The sequence below is a fragment of the Chanodichthys erythropterus genome, chromosome 2 (assembly GCF_024489055.1).
Source record: "Chanodichthys erythropterus isolate Z2021 chromosome 2, ASM2448905v1, whole genome shotgun sequence".
NCBI lineage: Eukaryota > Metazoa > Chordata > Actinopteri > Cypriniformes > Xenocyprididae > Chanodichthys > Chanodichthys erythropterus.
Window position 1 is genome coordinate 17,266,814 of NC_090222.1, and position 18,043 is coordinate 17,284,856.

Here is an 18,043-nt window from a genome sequence, read left to right on the forward strand (position 1 = left end):
CTTTAAATATTTCCTAATGAATGCTGGTCAGCACATGTCCTCTCTTCCAACAGACTCCATCAAAAAATATGAGGAAGACTGACTCAAAGTCATTATTCCCATCAGATGGACCTTCTCATGCAGTTCAACCACAGACAGATAGCAAAGTGCCACTTTCAGATAGGGTAACTTCCTCTACCTTGCTGAAACAGACGAATTCACCTCCAGCTGCCCCTTCTCCACCTTCCTCATTACAACAGATCTCCAGTCCACAAGACAGCACGCAAGTTTTAAATGTTCAAAAAGAAAAGGGCAAAGATCTCCCAACTGGAGAAGTAATGACCTCCTCCCTCAGTTCAGAATGTTCAAAGGTTATGACTCTGAATGCTCAGGCATCTCAGCAGTCTTCTTCCAGTCTTGAAAATGACAGCACATCGTTTCCAATATCATGTAGTGAGAATTCACTCAAGCAAACTCCCTGTCCTCCAAAAAAGACTTCTAGAGTCAGGGAAAGTCATGTTGACAAGGTTTTGAATGCAAATGAGAAAGAGGATGGAGATTCTGCATGTTCCAAGAACATGTGTAACACCATAACTAACAAAATGGAAAATGGTTTATTGCATCAAGCAAGTCCCTCTATCAAGATACCTCTGTTCCTTTCTGCTTCAGATAAATCTGCTGAATCAGCAACTCCTGAGAACAGCACTTGTACAAAAGAGTTACTGGAGAGCAAAGAAAGAAACAAGAAGTATAATGAAAGTGAAGTCATAGATGACACCAGAAAAATGGCCATGGAACCTGCCCAAACAGTTGCTGTTCAGCCAAATGATGGCAGCAGAATGGGGCATATCATTGACAAGAATAAGAAAAAAGATAGGCATAGTTCAAACCAGGAAGAAGATGCGCAGTGTTCCTCTCAAACTTCCAGCTGTGCAGATTCTCAGTTTAACAGTTCTGTTCTAAGTGATGAGTCACCGTTACACCCCAAACAAAACACCACCTCACAGAACAATCAAAACGCTGTTGAGATGACAAAGATGGCAAATAAAGGGGAGAAGATGGATCTTGTCAAAACTGTTAATGTTAGTTCCACTGCCTCTAAAATGATACCTCAAAAAACAAAACCTATAAAAGTTCCTTACATGAAGTCCTCAAAGGCATTGTCATCACAGCAGGGTAAAACAAGACCAGTTGGACGACCTCCTAAATCTAAACAACTGCAACATCCATCACCCAGATCAGAAACCTCATCCCTTGAGCCCCCTCCTAAGAAAAGAGGTCGTCCAAAAATCATCAGGTTGGATGAGTCTCCTCAGGGAAGTCAGTCTCAGAAGTCTTCTACTAAGCTCCCCATACTTGAACACTCAAATGTCCCTGATCCAGAGCATGGACTGAAACTCCCAAAGCCAACACCCAAAATACAAGTTCATCCCAAATGTTCCTCCTCTGTCAAGACAAAGAAATCTAAATCACAAGACTCATCATCTGGAAAGAAGGGTGCTGAAGGAAAACTCAAACCCTCCTTGACCAAAGCTAGAGATGCTCAAATCCGCCGCAAACGAAATAGGTTAATAATGAAAACAATTATCAAAAATATCAATAAGATGAGAGTAAAGAAGAAGGATAAAGTACTCACACAGTTTCTTTCAGGGCAAAGCCAAAGTTACACAACTGATTTTGCTCAGAAGAACAATGAAGGTGATGCTGATTGTTCAGTTTCAGATGGTACACACTCTTTATCCTCACTTCTTACATCTTTTGGGGCAAAACTTGGCCCACAAATTAATGTCAGCAAACGTGGGACTATCTACATAGGAAAAAGGAGAGGTCGTAAGCCTAAAACTCAGAGGGAAGCTTCTGGCCAAGACTCAGGCCAAGTTCTGAATCAAAAGTCTCAGCAAGTCTTGACAGAATCTTCAAATCAGTTGAACTCTTTGTCCACCTCTGATGAACATAGCCATTCATTTAATGGCCAATCTGCTTTGTGCAGCTTCCCCTATTCATTTAAACATCTTGAGTCCCCTTCACCCACTATTAGTTCTTACCGGAGAAAGCTTCATCCTGGCAACCATGAATATGATCAACATTCTGCTCCAAAGGTAACCAGTTCCCAAAAGGTTAAAGCAGTACCTGAAGAGAAATCTAAACCTCCCTCCTCTTCACAGTCAGCACCACACCCTTCGGCCACATCCCAGTTAGGCTCTGTAAGGATTCAAGACCACAGAACAACACACCTTGCACGATCAGCATTGATGGAGCAAGAAAGACTCAAATACAAGTGCCATAGAAAAGGTCATAATTGCTTTAGCCATGATAAGACTAGGAGACATAAACACAAATGTAAGAAAAAGTTTCTTCAGCTCAGGGCCAAAAGGCAAGACCCAGCTTTTCTGGCAGAGGTTGAGGAGTTAGTGGTAAGACTTAGTGAGATTCATATTGTACATCATATATCATCACGCGGGTGTGGGGATGAAGCTAAGTCTGGAAGAAAGAGTGGGAAAGGTAAAGCTCACGTTCTTCAGTGTCTGCCGCAAAACCTTCACCATCCGACCATGTTTCAGATCAACTTCAGTGGTTACTACTCACCTCAGTCAGAGTTTTCCCGTGACTCTCTGCATTATGTTGGAATGGCAGATTTTAAAAGGAACAACGGATGCCCATCACAACCAGGTGAACATATTGTTACACATTGTCCAGTAGTGCACAAACTTGGCTTCCCACTGTCAGGAGGTGGTTGTTACCACTCGCCCTACAAAATGCCACTCTCTACCACCTCATTTGGTTTTGGACTTTATAGTGGATACCCTCCATCTGCAACTATATACCCTTCGTCACCTTTTTTACCCTCTTATGTGCACCCCTACTCCAAAAATTCCATTTTAAGCCCATCAAAGTTCCATAAAAGGAAGCATAAGTTTCTGAAACGCGACTCTGTTCTTTGTAGTGGGAAGCCACAGGCGACGTATGCTAATGTAACATCTCATTCTTCTAGTGATTGGTTCAGTAGAAATAGCTGGCAAAGAAAAGACAACAGAGAGCAAGGTAGAGATAAAAGATTTGTGGATGATAGGCTTAGAGAAAGAGAAGGAACAGAGGGTTTACTAGGACAAAGTAAGCTCAGGAAAGACCATTTCAGAAGAGGTCTGTCCTCAAATTCACCCTGCTCTTCCTCAACACCCTTAAAACAAACAGACCAACAAAAAACTTCACCACTTTCATATATAGGACCTGCACACCTGAGACCGATATCAAAAGTTAGGTGGGCAGAGCATCAGCAGCCATGGAGGTGGAGAGAGAGCTTTCAGGTAGAGCCAAGGAACAGGGGCTTAAACCAAGAAGCTGGGTCAGGGTACCAGGAGGATGATGATGAAGGTGATGAAGACCTACCATCACCTCCGCTAGTAGACAGAACAATCCACCATCACGCTTTCCTGAGAAATCCCAACCTTGCTAGCAGTGGGTACAGTCGAATGACAGGCCAAAGGAGTACTGATGGAGTACAGTGTGCTTCAAGAAACTTAATGAGACCTGGAAGCTCAATGATGAAGGAGTCTTGCTCAGCTGGAGGCAAAAGAACATCAGGTAAGATGGCATGAGATTTTTTTTGTTTGCATGTATCAAATAACTGTCACTGCTTGGGTGACATATTATGGAAGACATAAGGGTACAAACTATCATATTTTGCATTGAAAAGTTCTATTCAGTATCCTTTAGTTCCTTTTGACTAAGTGAGAAAATGCTTGGGAAACCTTGTAGAAATAATTACAGTTTTTGAACAGTGAAATAAGACTAATTTATTATAGATTTTAAAGTCTGTCTTATTTGTCTCACACCATTTTACTGGTTAGGTACCAAAATGGAGCTTGATTTTGCTCTGCATGTAATTGGCTACACAGATTTTCCTTGGCAGAGAATTCGTTTATAAGTCCGCTGAGAGGTATAGGGTCTCTCTTGTGTGTAAATATTGTTATGCATTAGCTGTACATATTATGTGGTATTCTGGCATTGATGTTGCTATTATTATTTAGTTGTTTTGTGTTATGTTCTCTTTGATAGTTTTAGATGGAGAGATTGGTGAGGGAACCGCAAAATCCGTATATGTTTTTAATGCCTTTATAAATATCATTTTTCATGTGACTGGCTAACTGTCCATAGTAGCACCAGTTTAAAACATGATTTATTGCCAAGTTTAATAGAATTTTATTTTACCTCAGATATTTGTATTTTGGCTCTTGAAGTCAAGTATGAATCAGTACACACCTTTAGAGGCAAAAGCAGTGTATATTTTGCTAATTAGCATTCCTGAAAACATATGGTAAGAAATAAATGCCAGCATGCAAAGAACTTCTCACAGCAGGAAGACAGGGACATTTGGTGTTGCATAGTGTGTGGTGTCTGCTTGTCTTTGTGCATGCAGTTTTTACTGTTTATTAAGAATACCTGCCCATCAGGGGCACTTTCTCAGAGGAGGAGGCTGCCACTGCCACAAAATAAATAAATAGAATGAGAAAATAATTTAAGGTACAAAAATAAAATAATATTATGTAACATGAGATCAGAGAGCATCCAATTTTCTAAAGCAACAATTTCCAACAGCCTTCAGAGTGTAAGGGATATGTCTATAGATTCATTGTGTTTTGGTTTTGTTTTCCCTGCTCCTGTTTTGCCTGTGTTCCTCGGTCATTCGTTTCTAATTAATCCCGCACCTGTTTCTGTTCTGTTAATTAACTTCTACCTGTGTATTTAAGCCCTTAGTTTCCATTTAATGTGGTTCTGTTCTCCTGACTTTCTCCCTGGAGTTTTTTATTAAAGATTTTTTTATTACATTTTTCTGTCATATTATTTATTTTTCTGAATCTCCAGCATCATGCGCATCATTATAGTCATACACGTGACAGAATACCAAACCCAGATTTTTGTTTGCTGCATTTTTTTTGTTATGGACTTGCCGGCCATCCAACTGCACTGCCTAGAGCAGAAGGAGTGAAAACTTGAGGACCACAGCAAGGAATTTTTAGATCTGGTGTGCCTCACACACTATCCTGATCCTTCGCTTTGTTTGTTTTATTATACCAGCCTCAGTGAGCGATCCAAGGCATGCCTGCCTGGTGTTGGTCCTTGGGGAGATTTTGCCACATTTGTTTGGTGGGTGCTGGTAAACAATGGATTGGCATTCACCATCTGCCTCAATGAGGAGGACATCACCAGACCCACTCCGGACCCAGAGCCCAGCCAGCCGCCTTCCACACCCTGTACAGAGCGTATGCCAGATCCCATGTCAGCACTAGATGGAACAAAGACTGAGCCGATCATCGTCCCAGAGCCTGAGCCCTACAGATTGTCTCATCAGGTGCGCAAACCAGCTACACCATCTGTCACTGTGGGTGTCTTCATGGAGTTCTAGGGCATGGATTTGAGCCACGCCTACACTCCCATCACTGAGGGTGAGCTGCAGCTGGCCTCTGCATTTTATAATGAGAAAATTAGAGGCAGACATTTCCCTGTGTCTCCCATCTCCCCTGGACCTGCTCAGCTCTAAGTCTCCTGTGTTTCCAAAGATTCCACCCAGCCTCCCTCCCCCACCTCCTCTGCCTATAACTGCCAGTTCCTAGGCCCTGCCTCCACTTGGGTCTTCCAGTTTCCAGCTCCACCTTGTCAAGAAGATCCCCTGGCTCCAGATCCAGATCCCCTGGCTCCACCTCTGACCAGTCGGCTCCACCTTGGCTCCTCCCTCCCTCGGCTTCACCTGGGACCATCGTCCTTTCAGTTCCACCTGGCTTCGCCTTGGTACTCAGTCCCACCGGCTTTGCTCCAGTCCTCTAGCACCCTGGTTCCACCTTTGATGCTTGTCGCTGCGGCTCTTTCCTTGGTCTCCATATCCATCGGTTTATCCCGGTCTCATCGGCTCTTCGGCTCCTTTTGGGTCTCCACATCCATTGGCTCCATCTCTGTCTGTCGTCCCCCTGGTTTTAAACCTGCCAAGTCTCCTCCCTCCTTCGACTCTGCTGTAGGCCTTTGTCCTAGCTGTGGTGTGTGTCCCCGCCTGGCTCCTTCTGCTCTCCTCTACTCTACTCCCTGGCTCCTCCCCCTTTCATACATCCCTGATTTCCCCTGTCGGCTTTTCCAATTTCCTTCCAATTTTTGTTTTCACTGCTCACGTTTTGCCTGTGGTCCTTGGTCATTAGTTTCTGATTAATCCCGCACCTGTTTCTGTTCTGGTTAATTAACTCTCCCTGTGTATTTAAGCCCTTAGTTTCCTTAGTTTTTTTTTCTGGTATTGTCTATAGTTTAACATGGTTCTGGTCTCCTGAGTTTCTCTCTGGATTTATTAAAGACAATTATTATTATTATTTTATGTATATATCTGAATCTCTTGTGTTGTGCACATCATTGCAGCCACATGAGTGACAGAGTGCAGCAGCATCGTTTTTGCAATCCTTAAGCTCATCGTGTTCACATCTTTGAGATGTTGTGAACATGCAAAATACAGATGAAATTTTCCATCAGAGGAGGCGATACCTTTATTTTGCTGCGATTGACTGATAACCTTGTCAATTCATCACTATGATTGGCTAATTTCCCTGTCTATGCGATAGTGCATGCCTATCATGCTCACATCCGGTCTGTGAATCAAACTAATGTGTCAAACTCATTAATGACAAAGTTAACATCTCATTTACTTGGACAGTTAAAATGTTAAAATGATAATCATTGAGTAACAAGTATTATGTTACTGGTTGCTTGTTGATAATCCTTAAGTGTATATGCCTATTACACAAAATTAATCAATGGAAAATGAATCTGGAACATGAACTAAAAACCCAAACCCAGTGAGGGATTTTCCTTCTCAATTCAGAAGTCCACCACATGCCGCTCTTGCCCATTAATGCAAAAAAGGTGAATAGCAAATCATGATACTGTTTCTAAACAAATTAAAAATGTTTCTTGGTTTCTTTAATGAAATACCTGTTCTTGCAAGGAAGTAAAATAATAGTGTTAACATTTCTGCAAACGTAATCTTAGCTTTAGGGTTTGGGTCCTCTGTAATGAAATCCCTCATTAGAACTGCTTTGCTGTTGTTCAATTTCTGTCACCAGCGCACAAAATCGCAACATAGTCATTTTGTGGATATAAATGCTTAAACTAAGGAACTACAGGGATTTTCTTAGTCTAAGCAGCACTGGTTCTTTTTCTGTCATGCTGACTCTGTATTTTTAGTGGACATGGATTCAAATAGGGTATCACATTTCAGTGAAGTATGAAAGTGCTTATTTATATGTAAACACATGCTTTAATCTTCACATTTGAGTATTTCTGTAAAAGGGAACCACCCAGATTTCTGCTATACATTTAACCATTATGAATTATATGCTTATTCTGTCATGTTCCTGCCAAAGAATTTCCATTTAAGACTCTGCCATAGACCTTCTGTCAGCCTGTGGCCAAAACAGTCTGTTTGATTTGGAAAGGGTGAATGAGAAAGAGCAGGCATTCAGCAGCGGTAAGGAAATGTGGTGATGCTAGTGGAAAGGACGAAATCTGAGCATGGAAATCTACAAGTGAAATGTGAAAAATGATTGACAGAAAGAATAGGGGAAAGGAAGGAATGTTTTTGTAAGCGAAGGCGAATATATGGCAATAACACGTTTTGAAATCAGAGCCAGATGTGCTCTAAAAATGCCACTCTTGTGTATTTACTCTGCCTAAAAATGTTATTAATACTGAGTATATCTGATATATCAGACGTTAATGTATCCTCACACTTTTTTTTTTTTTTTGTAGTCTAGGCTTGACTGTCATCCAGATACTAGAAATAGCTCTTTTGTAGATGGTTGAGAAAACAAGTACATGGGCCATTTTCTTTATTTTCTCTCTCTCTTTCTTCCTTCCTTTCTATCTCTCAGAGAGGTTTTAGAGAGATTACAGGAATGCGATGTTATACAGCCTTTATGCTTACTGTCTTTATATGTGCTGTCAAATGTGTTATTTTATCACTCTAGTAAAGTCTGTTCAAGCACACACCCTGTCTTCATCTCACAGTCGCTGTGCTGGGGACTCAGGGTATCGCTCACTGTGGAATGCACTCCAGTGAAGCTCTGTGAAATTGATTTAGTGTTATATCTAAACTAGTTGTACTTGTAGAGGAGAGTAGAGGAATTTGCAGTAAAGAAGTAAATACTGGCAGTATAATTCCCACGGTCAGGATTACAGTAGTTCTCAAAAACCCTCAACTCTTTCATGAGCAATAGTGCTTATCTAAACCATGCTGTCTCACAGGTTTTCAATGTTTCAGTATTGGTTTAAATAGAATGATATTTCATGGTGATGACTTGGTCATCTTCAGTAACAGGAAAGAAAATTTCCTTCATTTCATTTCCTCACTGTAAGTGTCATTTGTACCAACAGTAATTGTAATCATTGTGGCATAATTGTAATCACAGTTCCTGTGTAGGCTGTGCTAAGACAATGTCCAAGGTTGTTCAAACTTTCTTGCTTGGTATTGCAATGAAAAATAATTTTGCAGTGGGGATGTGGGCAAAACTAATGAAATTTGAACTTGATTGAACGTATTTTTATTTTGTATGTTTTATATCTAATGTCTGATTAGTTTTTTATATCTTAAAGGGGACATTGGATACCAATTTTCCAGTTTGTATGATTCTTTAGGGTCTATAACATACTTTGATTAAAATTTCTTAATGATTGTGTAAAAAAAACTTTTTACCTTGTAAAAAACAGCTCTGTTCACAGCGAGCCATTTTGGTGCATGTCCCTTTAAATGATAATTAGATACTGTTCACCCCACCCTTATCTTCTGTGAGTGGGCTGTAAACACTATTGAGGGTATGCACATGATGTCACCGTCGGCCGTTATGACTGCAGTTATGGCCAGAGTGGCAAAAAGACTGAGTGGCAGCATTGATTTTCAGGGTGAATGCCACGAAAAACACACAAGACACATTCAAAACGGGAAAGAGCTTTGCGACTGACTGTACAAATAGCTTTGACACAAAATCTGAGGTATATTTTTACAGACTGCAGAAAGCTACAGAAAAAAGCAAATAGGTCGCTGCAATACACAGAAACAACTGGACTCCAGGGAAAGAAACATGATTTACAGTTATCATTTTGTGTCAAAATGTTGGATTTTGGGGTAAAATCAGACCCTATATATTGTATTGTTATATATTGTATTGACAACTCATCAATTAAATATTTATCATCTTATATTCTGCATAATTGGGTGTTTTTAAATAAACACTGACAAAAACTATACAAGTTTTAGGGCTGAACGATATGACGACATATATAACACTGATATACGTGATCACTTCGGTTTAGGCTACGTCCACATGAAGCCAGAGCTTACTCTATCCAATGTTGCTTCAGGGCAACTGTGCAAGGCGGGCAATGGCCATTTAAACAGTTAAGCATAAAAGGACTATGTCAATTTCACACCACATTTACTGCAGCAGCTGATGCTCCTATGATCACAAACCACAACAGTCACATCCATGAGATCATTTAAATTGAGATGACTTTCATGTCATAGGATGTTATAAGTCAATTTCAAATGAGTGCAGAATATCATCCTAATCTGACATGTTTGTTTTTTTTCCCAGACAACCCCCTACAAAAATTCTAGAGCAAATTACATACTGTTATTTGTGCAAACACCACAGTGCTCGGAGAAATCTAATCCAGCCTTAATGCGAATGTCTGTGACTGCTGATGTTGTATAATCCTAACACTTCTGTTCATGTGTTTTTGACCTCCCTGAGCTGTTGTTTGTGCACCAATCTTATGCACCAAAAGCATGCTTTCATTTAATTTTAATATGTGTGGTATAAGACAAAAAATAAAATAAATAATTATAAAATAAAATAATAATAAATAATTAATAAATAGAGCCAAATCACAGAACCTGCAAAGACAATTTTAATGTCAGTCTCAGGTAATAGTAACGTACATGGTAACACTTTATAATAGCTCACACTATGAAGTATTAGTTAAGCATTAGTTAAGCACTAGTAAATAGTCAATTCATCATTTATAAAACATTAATAGACATTAGTAAGCATTTATAAATACAGCTATAAATGTTTTGTTCTTGATTTATAAGCATATCTCTAACGTGTTTATTAATAATCAATTTATAATTTCTAAATTATGTATTACATTATTCACAAACCAGTTATTTAGGAGTTGTCAGTGGTTCATAAGATCATTTAGAAAGTATAAGTAAATGATTAATAAACTATTTAAATGTACATTTATGCATATTATTACTTATTATTTAGACATAAAGTATTAGTTACTTAGTGTGTTAATAAATGCTTGTCTTTGTACTCCTCACCTGGTTGCCGCCACACACGCTTGACACCATCTGATAAGTTTATGTTGGTCTCATCAGACCACAGGACATGGTTCAAGTAATCCATGTCCTTAGTCTGTTTGTCTTCAGCAAACTTTTTGCAGGCTTTCTTGTGCATCATCTTTAGAAGAGGCTTCCTTCTGAGACAACAGCCATGTAGACCAATTTGATGCAGTGTGCGGCGTATGGTCTGAGCACTGACAGGCTGACCCCCCACCCCTTCAACCTCTGCAGAAATGCTGGCAGCACTCATACGTCTATTTCCAAAGCACAACCTCTGGATATGACGCTGAGCCGTGCACTCAACTTCTTTGGTCGACCATGGCAAGGCCTGTTCTGAGTGGAACCTGTCCTGTTAAACCGCTGTATGGTCTTGGCCACCGTGCTGCAGCTCAGTTTCAGGGTCTTGGCAATCTTCTTATAGCCTACGCCATCTTTATGTGGAGCAACCATTCTTTTTTCAGATCCTCAGAGAGTTCTTTGCTATGAGGTGCCATGTTGAACTTTCAGTGACCAGTATGAGAGAGTGAGAGCGATTTTATTAAAACACACCTGCTCCCCATTCACACCTGACACCTTTTTACACTAACGAGTCACATGGCACCGGGGAGAGAAAATGGCTAATTTGGCTAAATTTGGGCATTTTCACTTAGGGGTGTTCTCACTTTTGTGGCCAGCGGTTTACACATTAATGGCTGTGTGTTGAGTTATTTTGAGGGGACAGCAAATTTACACTGTTATACAAGCTGTACACTCACTACTTTACATTGTAGCAAAGTGTAATTTCTTCAGTGTTGTCACATGAAAAGATATAATTAAATATTTACAAAAATGTGAGGGGTGTGCTCACTTCTGTGAGATACTGTAACACGATAATAAACATGCACAATATTGCTATGGTGGGCACTTCAAAATACTTTGAATAATTATTTATTACAAATTATTTAAATTTTTATAATACATTTTAAGAATACTTTCCATATTAACCGTATAAAATGCGCAACACTGCTGTATGGCGTATCAGGGACATACACTCAGATGTAAACAAGTCCAACGGATATGAAAGCACAACGAGTGAAGGAGATGCAGTGAATGAATGTGCACGTTCACTCTCTGACAGCAGAGGTCGCTGATGGAACAGCAGAAATGCAGCGGTTACACCAAAAACCTCGTAAACAAAGCAGCTGTGCTACTGAACAGTATTTAAAATGCTTCAAACAGCCATTCAGTTTTTTTGTAGTTGCAGTATTGTTCATCACAGCACCAAATACTTAATACTTAAAGACTTAGTAGAATATTTATTTTCAAACTTAAAAATTTTTAAATAAATGTTTGTTTAAAATAAATAGCCCACTAATGTTAATTAATGAGACCTTATTGTAAAGTGTCACCTTTTGTACTTTATAATTTTACTTTATTTTTATTTATTTATTTGCGTATTACGTTATAGTATTTAAATGTTAAGAGCTGTTGTTTATTTTAAGAGAGTTAAACTTAAACCTGTTATACTGTGACAACACTTTTTTTGCAACTTATTTCAATATTGTGATAATACCGTTTACCATGATAAAAGTTTCAGCGATTATCGCAACATGAAAATCTGATACCGTCACAAACCTCCTTCACAACTTAGCACTCAGAACTGACCTGCAATTATGGGGAATTGTATCATGGAAGTTAAGCTCAACACAGCTTTTTTTTTGGCCATTTGGTTATTACCTGATTTACATAATTACTTTGGTTAATTACTCTGGTTCTAAAACAAACACAGGCAGCATGTGCAATTTAAATACGACATCAGTGGTTGCAATTCATTAGTAAATTTCCCTTATGTGATTGCTCATATCTTTACTCTTCTCTTTCAGAGAGCTTCCAGCCTGGCAGTTCACTCTTCCGTGAGCACTATCCGCATGCTAGTCCATCGCTTAATGAAGGACAAGAGGGAGGAGGAAGAGAGAAAAGACCCAACATCAGCAAAACACATTTTCAGACCAATGATATCAGGCTTTTTTCCTCTTGTTCTTCTACCAAAAACAGCCTTTCTCATTTAAATAATTCTAAAGACACAACACAGAACAAGGGTACACTGAAACATGCCAAAAAGCCTCTCAGGAAGAAGAACCCCAAAGGTCAAGAGGTCACAGGAAGTGAGGTGAAGCGGAGGGGACCAGGTCGACCAAGGAAAAACCCTGCACCGTGTTTTTTTCCAACTCTACTGGCCACACCTTTGCATCATGAAGTGACAGAATGTCCGGCAAAACGGAACAAAGGTGAAAGAGATGATTACACAGTGCTCAATGCGATTGAGACCATGGCTCAACATGAGAAAAGGCAAAGAAGGAAAAAAAGAGATGAAGCTAGAAGCAACAAAGGTCAGGTAGATGAAGGAAAAGATGTAACTCTGAGCCAAGAGCCCTCACAGTCGCACGTTGACACATCCTCACCTTCCCAGGACCCATCAGTGTCAGTAAACAGCCAATCAGAGAAGAGGTCTGCTGTGCCACATGAAAAGAAATACGAGTGGGCGGGGCTTTACTCAAATGTGTACAAAAGCGAGAAGTGAGTGAGCTCTCATGTATTAATAAACAAGTCTTAAGAATATTTGTTTAAATGCAGCCATAATTTACAGAGCTCTCTACAAAGAGCTTGACAAATTGTCTGTCTGTTTGTTTACTCTGCACAGCCCCAGGAGTCTGTCCTCTCCAGTACACACAGACTGCCTTGAGTACGATCCTGAAGAACATGAGCACGGCCTGCTTCCTGCACCTTTACACGTAGGTGAGTTTGTATATGTGTGTAAGTTTAATGGGGTCATTTGGAGGTCACTATGAAAGTTGAACTGAAAGTTAGAAATGATCTCTGCCAGTCCATAATGAGCTTAATTTGTACTGAATAAAAAGGATCTAGAGCTCTTGGTTCAGGCACACAAGTGTTGAAATGCCACTGGCATGCTGGTTATGATGGGATGGCAATAATTTGCTCATGAATAATAATTAAAGGTACACTATGTAACTTTTGGCCCTTTAGCGGTTAAAGAACAAAACTGCATGGCATGCAAGACCATTGTTTTGGTTGTGCTTCAGCTCTGCGTGACTTTGCGGATAATATGGTTCCAGGCACCTGTGTTTAGAAAAAGATCTCAACTGACTAGCTGAAGATGTAGCTATACCCATTAATAGACACGGTACTCCCTTGAAAATAAATTCCAGTATAGCGCTATAGCTCCATGTCAACTTCTCTCAACAACTAACCTATGCCACTCCCACACCATACATCCGTCAAAGTAGCCAGAGCAACTTTTCTCTATTTACGGATATGAGGAGACATGCAAGGTTGAGTGGTACGTTTACAATTATAAAAGGCTTACCATAGTGAATCAGTGTAAGACAAAGTATGTTTTGGAAGTAGTATTGATTGTTTTGACTTATTATTTAAATTGTTAATTTTGAACATAAAAAGTTACATAGTGTACCTATAAGTTGAGCTGATTTTTCTAGCCAACTTTCTATTTAAGTTACCTAGTTATTATTATTTTTTGGCCAAGCCTTTGTCATAGTAGGATTAATAAATTAAGGGCCCATGCATGTACTTTTGAGTTGAAAGTATTTTTTTTTGAGTAATGTAAACAATTTAAAAACAAATTATTATTAAAATTACAAACATATTTTTCAAAATATTAAAATGTACATTATTGTCATCAAAGATTCCAAAAAAATGTACCATTGTTTTGTTCACGTTCATAACGTGTGTGTTTGCATGTGCGTGTGTGTGTAACAGGAAAGTATCTGAGGTTGAAACGGATTGACTTTCAGTTGCCCTATGACATATATCAACTCTGTGCATACAAAAAGGTATTTTTTTTTTAATTCATTTGGAAAACATATGATCTGTCAGTCTTTGTTGGCCCTTATGTCATTGCAAAACCATATGTATTTATTCTGGAACAGAAAAGGAGGGAATTTTGTCCCACATCTCTTTCTGATAATTAAACCTTAATTAGACTAAATCAACAAAAGCTTCGACAAAAGTCACAATTGGTAACAAGACACATGAGAAACAATGATGTTATGGATCATTAGTTCTTAAGGGTTTCGAATGACATTAGGATGAGTAAATGATGAGAATAAAAATTTTTGTGTCAACTATCCTTTCAAATATTGCCTTTTTTATTACTGTCATACTAAAATTAAGATGCAATCTCTGTTTCAATACAGCGTCCTAAAAAATCAAAGACCCCACGAAAGACAGCCCCATCCGGTGAGTAGGCATATATGTCATAAATATGAGATAAGTCAAAATTATGACATCAAAATTCAAAATTATGAGACAAGAAGTCATTATGACAAGTAAAAATTATGACAAAATAACATTGACAAAACAAATTACTGCATAAAAAGATAAAAATCTATGGAGAGGATTAGGGCCAAGCAATAATAAAAAAATAAAACCATCTTGAGATTAAAGTTGTTAAATTTCGAGAAAAAAGTCGAGACAAATTGTTGAGAATAAACTCGTTAAATTACGGGAAAAAATCGTTAAATTTCGAGAAAAAAAGTCGAGACAAAATGTTGAGAATAAACTCGTTAAATTACGGGAAAAAAATCGTTAAATTTCGAGAAAAAAGTCGAGACAAAATGTTGAGAATAAACTCGTTAAATTACGGGAAAAAATCGTTAAATTTCGAGAAAAAAGTCGAGACAAAATGTTGAGAATAAACTTGTTAAATTACGGGAAAAAATCGTTAAATTTCGAGAAAAAAGTCGAGAGAAAATGTTGAGAATAAACTTGTTAAATTACGGGAAAAAAATCGTTAAATTTCGAGAAAATAGTCGAGACAAAATGTTGAGAAAAAACTCGTTAAATTACGGGAAAAAAATCGTTAAATTTAGAGAAAAAAGTCGAGACAAAATGTTGAGAATAAACTCGTTAAATTACGGGAAAAAATCGTTAAATTTCGAGAAAAAAAGTCGAGATAAAATGTTGAGAATAAACTCGTTAAATTATGAGAAAAAAATCATTACATTTCGAGAAAAAAGTCGAGATAAAATTAAATAGTCATTCAATTACGAGAACAAATTCGTTAAATTAAGAATTTGTTCTCATAATTTAACAACTTTTTTCTCGTAATTTAATGATTTTATTCTCAACATTTTATCTAGACTTTTTTCTCAAAATTTAACAACATTTTTCTCATAATTTAACGAATTTGTTCTCGTAATTTAACAACTTTTTTCTCGTAATTTAATGACTTTATTCTCAACATTTTATCTCAACTTTTTCCTCGAAATTGAACGAGTTTTTTCTCGTAATTTAACAAGTTTATTCTCAACAATTTATCTCGACTTTTTTCTCGAAATTTAACAACTTTAATCTCGAGATGGTTTTATTTATTTATTATTGCTTAGCCCTAATCTTCATCCATAAAAATCTGACAGTCATAATGACAAAAACTCAAAATCAAGTTTTTATCCCATAATTATAACTTTTTATCTCATAATTTTCAACCTTTTGTCATAACATATTTTATGTCAGAATTTTTACTTGTCAGAATTCAAAATCTTTTTATGTAATTTATATAATTGTTTTTGTCATAATGTAAACCTTTTGTGAAATTATAACAAAAATAATTTTGTTCTTTTTTTAGTCATAATTTCAATATTTTACAGAGTCATAATTATGACTCTGTTGCCTTTTTTCATAATTATGACTTAGTATCTTATAATATCTACTTTTTATGTCATAATTATGAATTACCAATGATTATGATATGTGATGGAAATGGGCTTCCATAGTTCTGAACCACTGCAAACACAAACAACCAATCAATACAAACTATGAAACTCTTGAACCGCCATTTGAAGACTTGCACTGACTATGACTGTGTAATATTTTATTTAAAAATTTGTTTTTTTGAAATGAAGTCTGTAGAATCACTGAATAGTGTGTAAACATTTTCTTCTTTGTCTCTTTGAGATGGGTCTGTTGATGTAATGTCTCACACTCAGACTGAAGACAGTTTCTGTAAACCTCATAAACACAGTGTGACTCGTGACTGTGTTTCTGACAGCCTTAATAGGTAAGTAAACGCGCACATACACGAGCACATTCACAGGCAAATCATCTATTGTTGAATTTAAAGTGGAGCAAATTTCTTGAACACTATGTTTGTCTAAACCTTTTTTCCTATATCATAGAAATGTCAGCTGTAGACCAACTACAGAGGAGGTTGAAGAAGAAATCAGTGAAACAGACACTGATAATAAGCTTCCTAATCAATCTGACCCTTTGGAACAGCAGGTATATTCACATGCGGCTTCACTCCTCCATTACTCCTGTTCCATTACAACATGCCTGAATGTGACTTCATCATTGTGAAATAGTTTAAAGCGCATGGTCAGTTTGGTCACATTGCGAATGACTTTATTTGCAGGAGAAAGGCAATGATGCTGAAACTGTCCCCTCCCCTCTCCTGATGATGCCCTTGTCTTTTGAGGAGAGGCAAGAACACAGTGATAACAACAGTGATAACAAATAACAAGATTTCTACCCATTGCTCACATTCCTTCCTTATGTTTTATGGATCGATTTATGCTCTCCTCTTACTTGCACACTCACATTTCTCATTGTCTTGTACTTCTTACGTTTGCTCATACATCTGTGATTGCTCTTATTCCCCTGATAGGAGTTTTGTCTTGGAGCATGGCATTTTTCTGGTGAGAAACTATGAAAAAATGAGAGACAGACAGGCATTGCTCCTGAGGGAGGAGGTGACAGAGCAAGAGAAAGAAAACAAAGAAGATGGAGGGAGCAGCCAAAGTCAGAAAGGGGATCTGGAAGACACCAGCACTAAGTCAGGTCCAGCAGTGTGTGTATAGCTGTAAAATATGTGTGCGTGTGTGTCTGCGTGTTGTTCTCGGCTCTCGAAAAGATATATATATCCTAAAAATAAAAATTCTGTCATCATTTATTTACATTTTATGACCATTTTCCATCCTCTTTGACTCTTATCTTAATCATGCAGGCTGCTGTGCCTTTAAGACTGTGTCCTCTTCGCATGTAAAATGGCATGCAGGGCTTTTATGTGCTTTTACTCACAAGCTGCAGGTTTGCTGTCAAGTCCAACATAGTTCCGTCTTGTGAAAAAGAAGTGTGCTTAATTGTATTGAATGTACACTTGTAGTGTACTCCGTATTTTAAAGTATATGTTTAAAAAACTGTATTTGCTGATAACATGATAGCAAAGAAATAAAAAGTGTCAGCATCACTAAACAATACATGCTGAAATTTCACACAAACTGTTGTCAGGTTTCAGAGACTTCCTTAAAGTATCTAGGAGAAAAAAGTATCTATTCAGATTTTTCCTTAGTATGGGCCAAGTTTCTGAATAGATAAAACTTGGCGCTGGATGGGCGTCATGATTTTTTAAATGTATTTGATTTGTGTTTGAATGTATTTGAGTGGCCATTTCAGTGTAATTTCAATAACTGTTTCTTTTTTGTGTGAAGTTTTAAGTTCTGAATGTAGTATGAAATTGGTCCCTCATGATATGACTCTAATATTACGCGTTCTAAGTGTGTAGCTGAAGTCGATTGGTTTGCCAGCAAACCTCACCTTTACATAAGCGTATGTACTGGTGCTACAAAGGACACTTACATTAAGTGGGACACTCTGTTTCTAGCGCTTTTTTTT

At 38.0% G+C, this 18,043-nt stretch overlaps 1 protein-coding gene across 16 annotated transcripts in view; it reads left to right on the top strand.

The window, feature by feature from the left end:
- The window catches only part of LOC137031654 (histone-lysine N-methyltransferase ASH1L-like), a 33,272-nt gene that overhangs the window by 6,060 nt on the left and 9,169 nt on the right, over positions 1–18,043 (top strand). For 10 of the 16 annotated variants that reach the window (XM_067402799.1, XM_067402765.1, XM_067402783.1 and 7 more), the window contains exons 3-11: positions 54–3,561; positions 12,220–12,913; positions 13,038–13,132; positions 14,132–14,205; positions 14,569–14,611; positions 16,328–16,430; positions 16,549–16,651; positions 16,785–16,852; positions 17,037–17,209. In XM_067402799.1, the coding sequence (XP_067258900.1) occupies positions 54–3,561; positions 12,220–12,913; positions 13,038–13,132; positions 14,132–14,205; positions 14,569–14,611; positions 16,328–16,430; positions 16,549–16,651; positions 16,785–16,852; positions 17,037–17,209 (4,861 nt within the window). Of the gene's footprint in view, positions 1–53; positions 3,562–12,219; positions 12,914–13,037; positions 13,133–14,131; positions 14,206–14,568; positions 14,612–16,327; positions 16,431–16,548; positions 16,652–16,784; positions 16,853–17,036; positions 17,210–18,043 lie in introns of those variants that run through there. The other 6 variants (XM_067402870.1, XM_067402834.1, XM_067402861.1 and 3 more) reach the window with 3 other exon arrangements.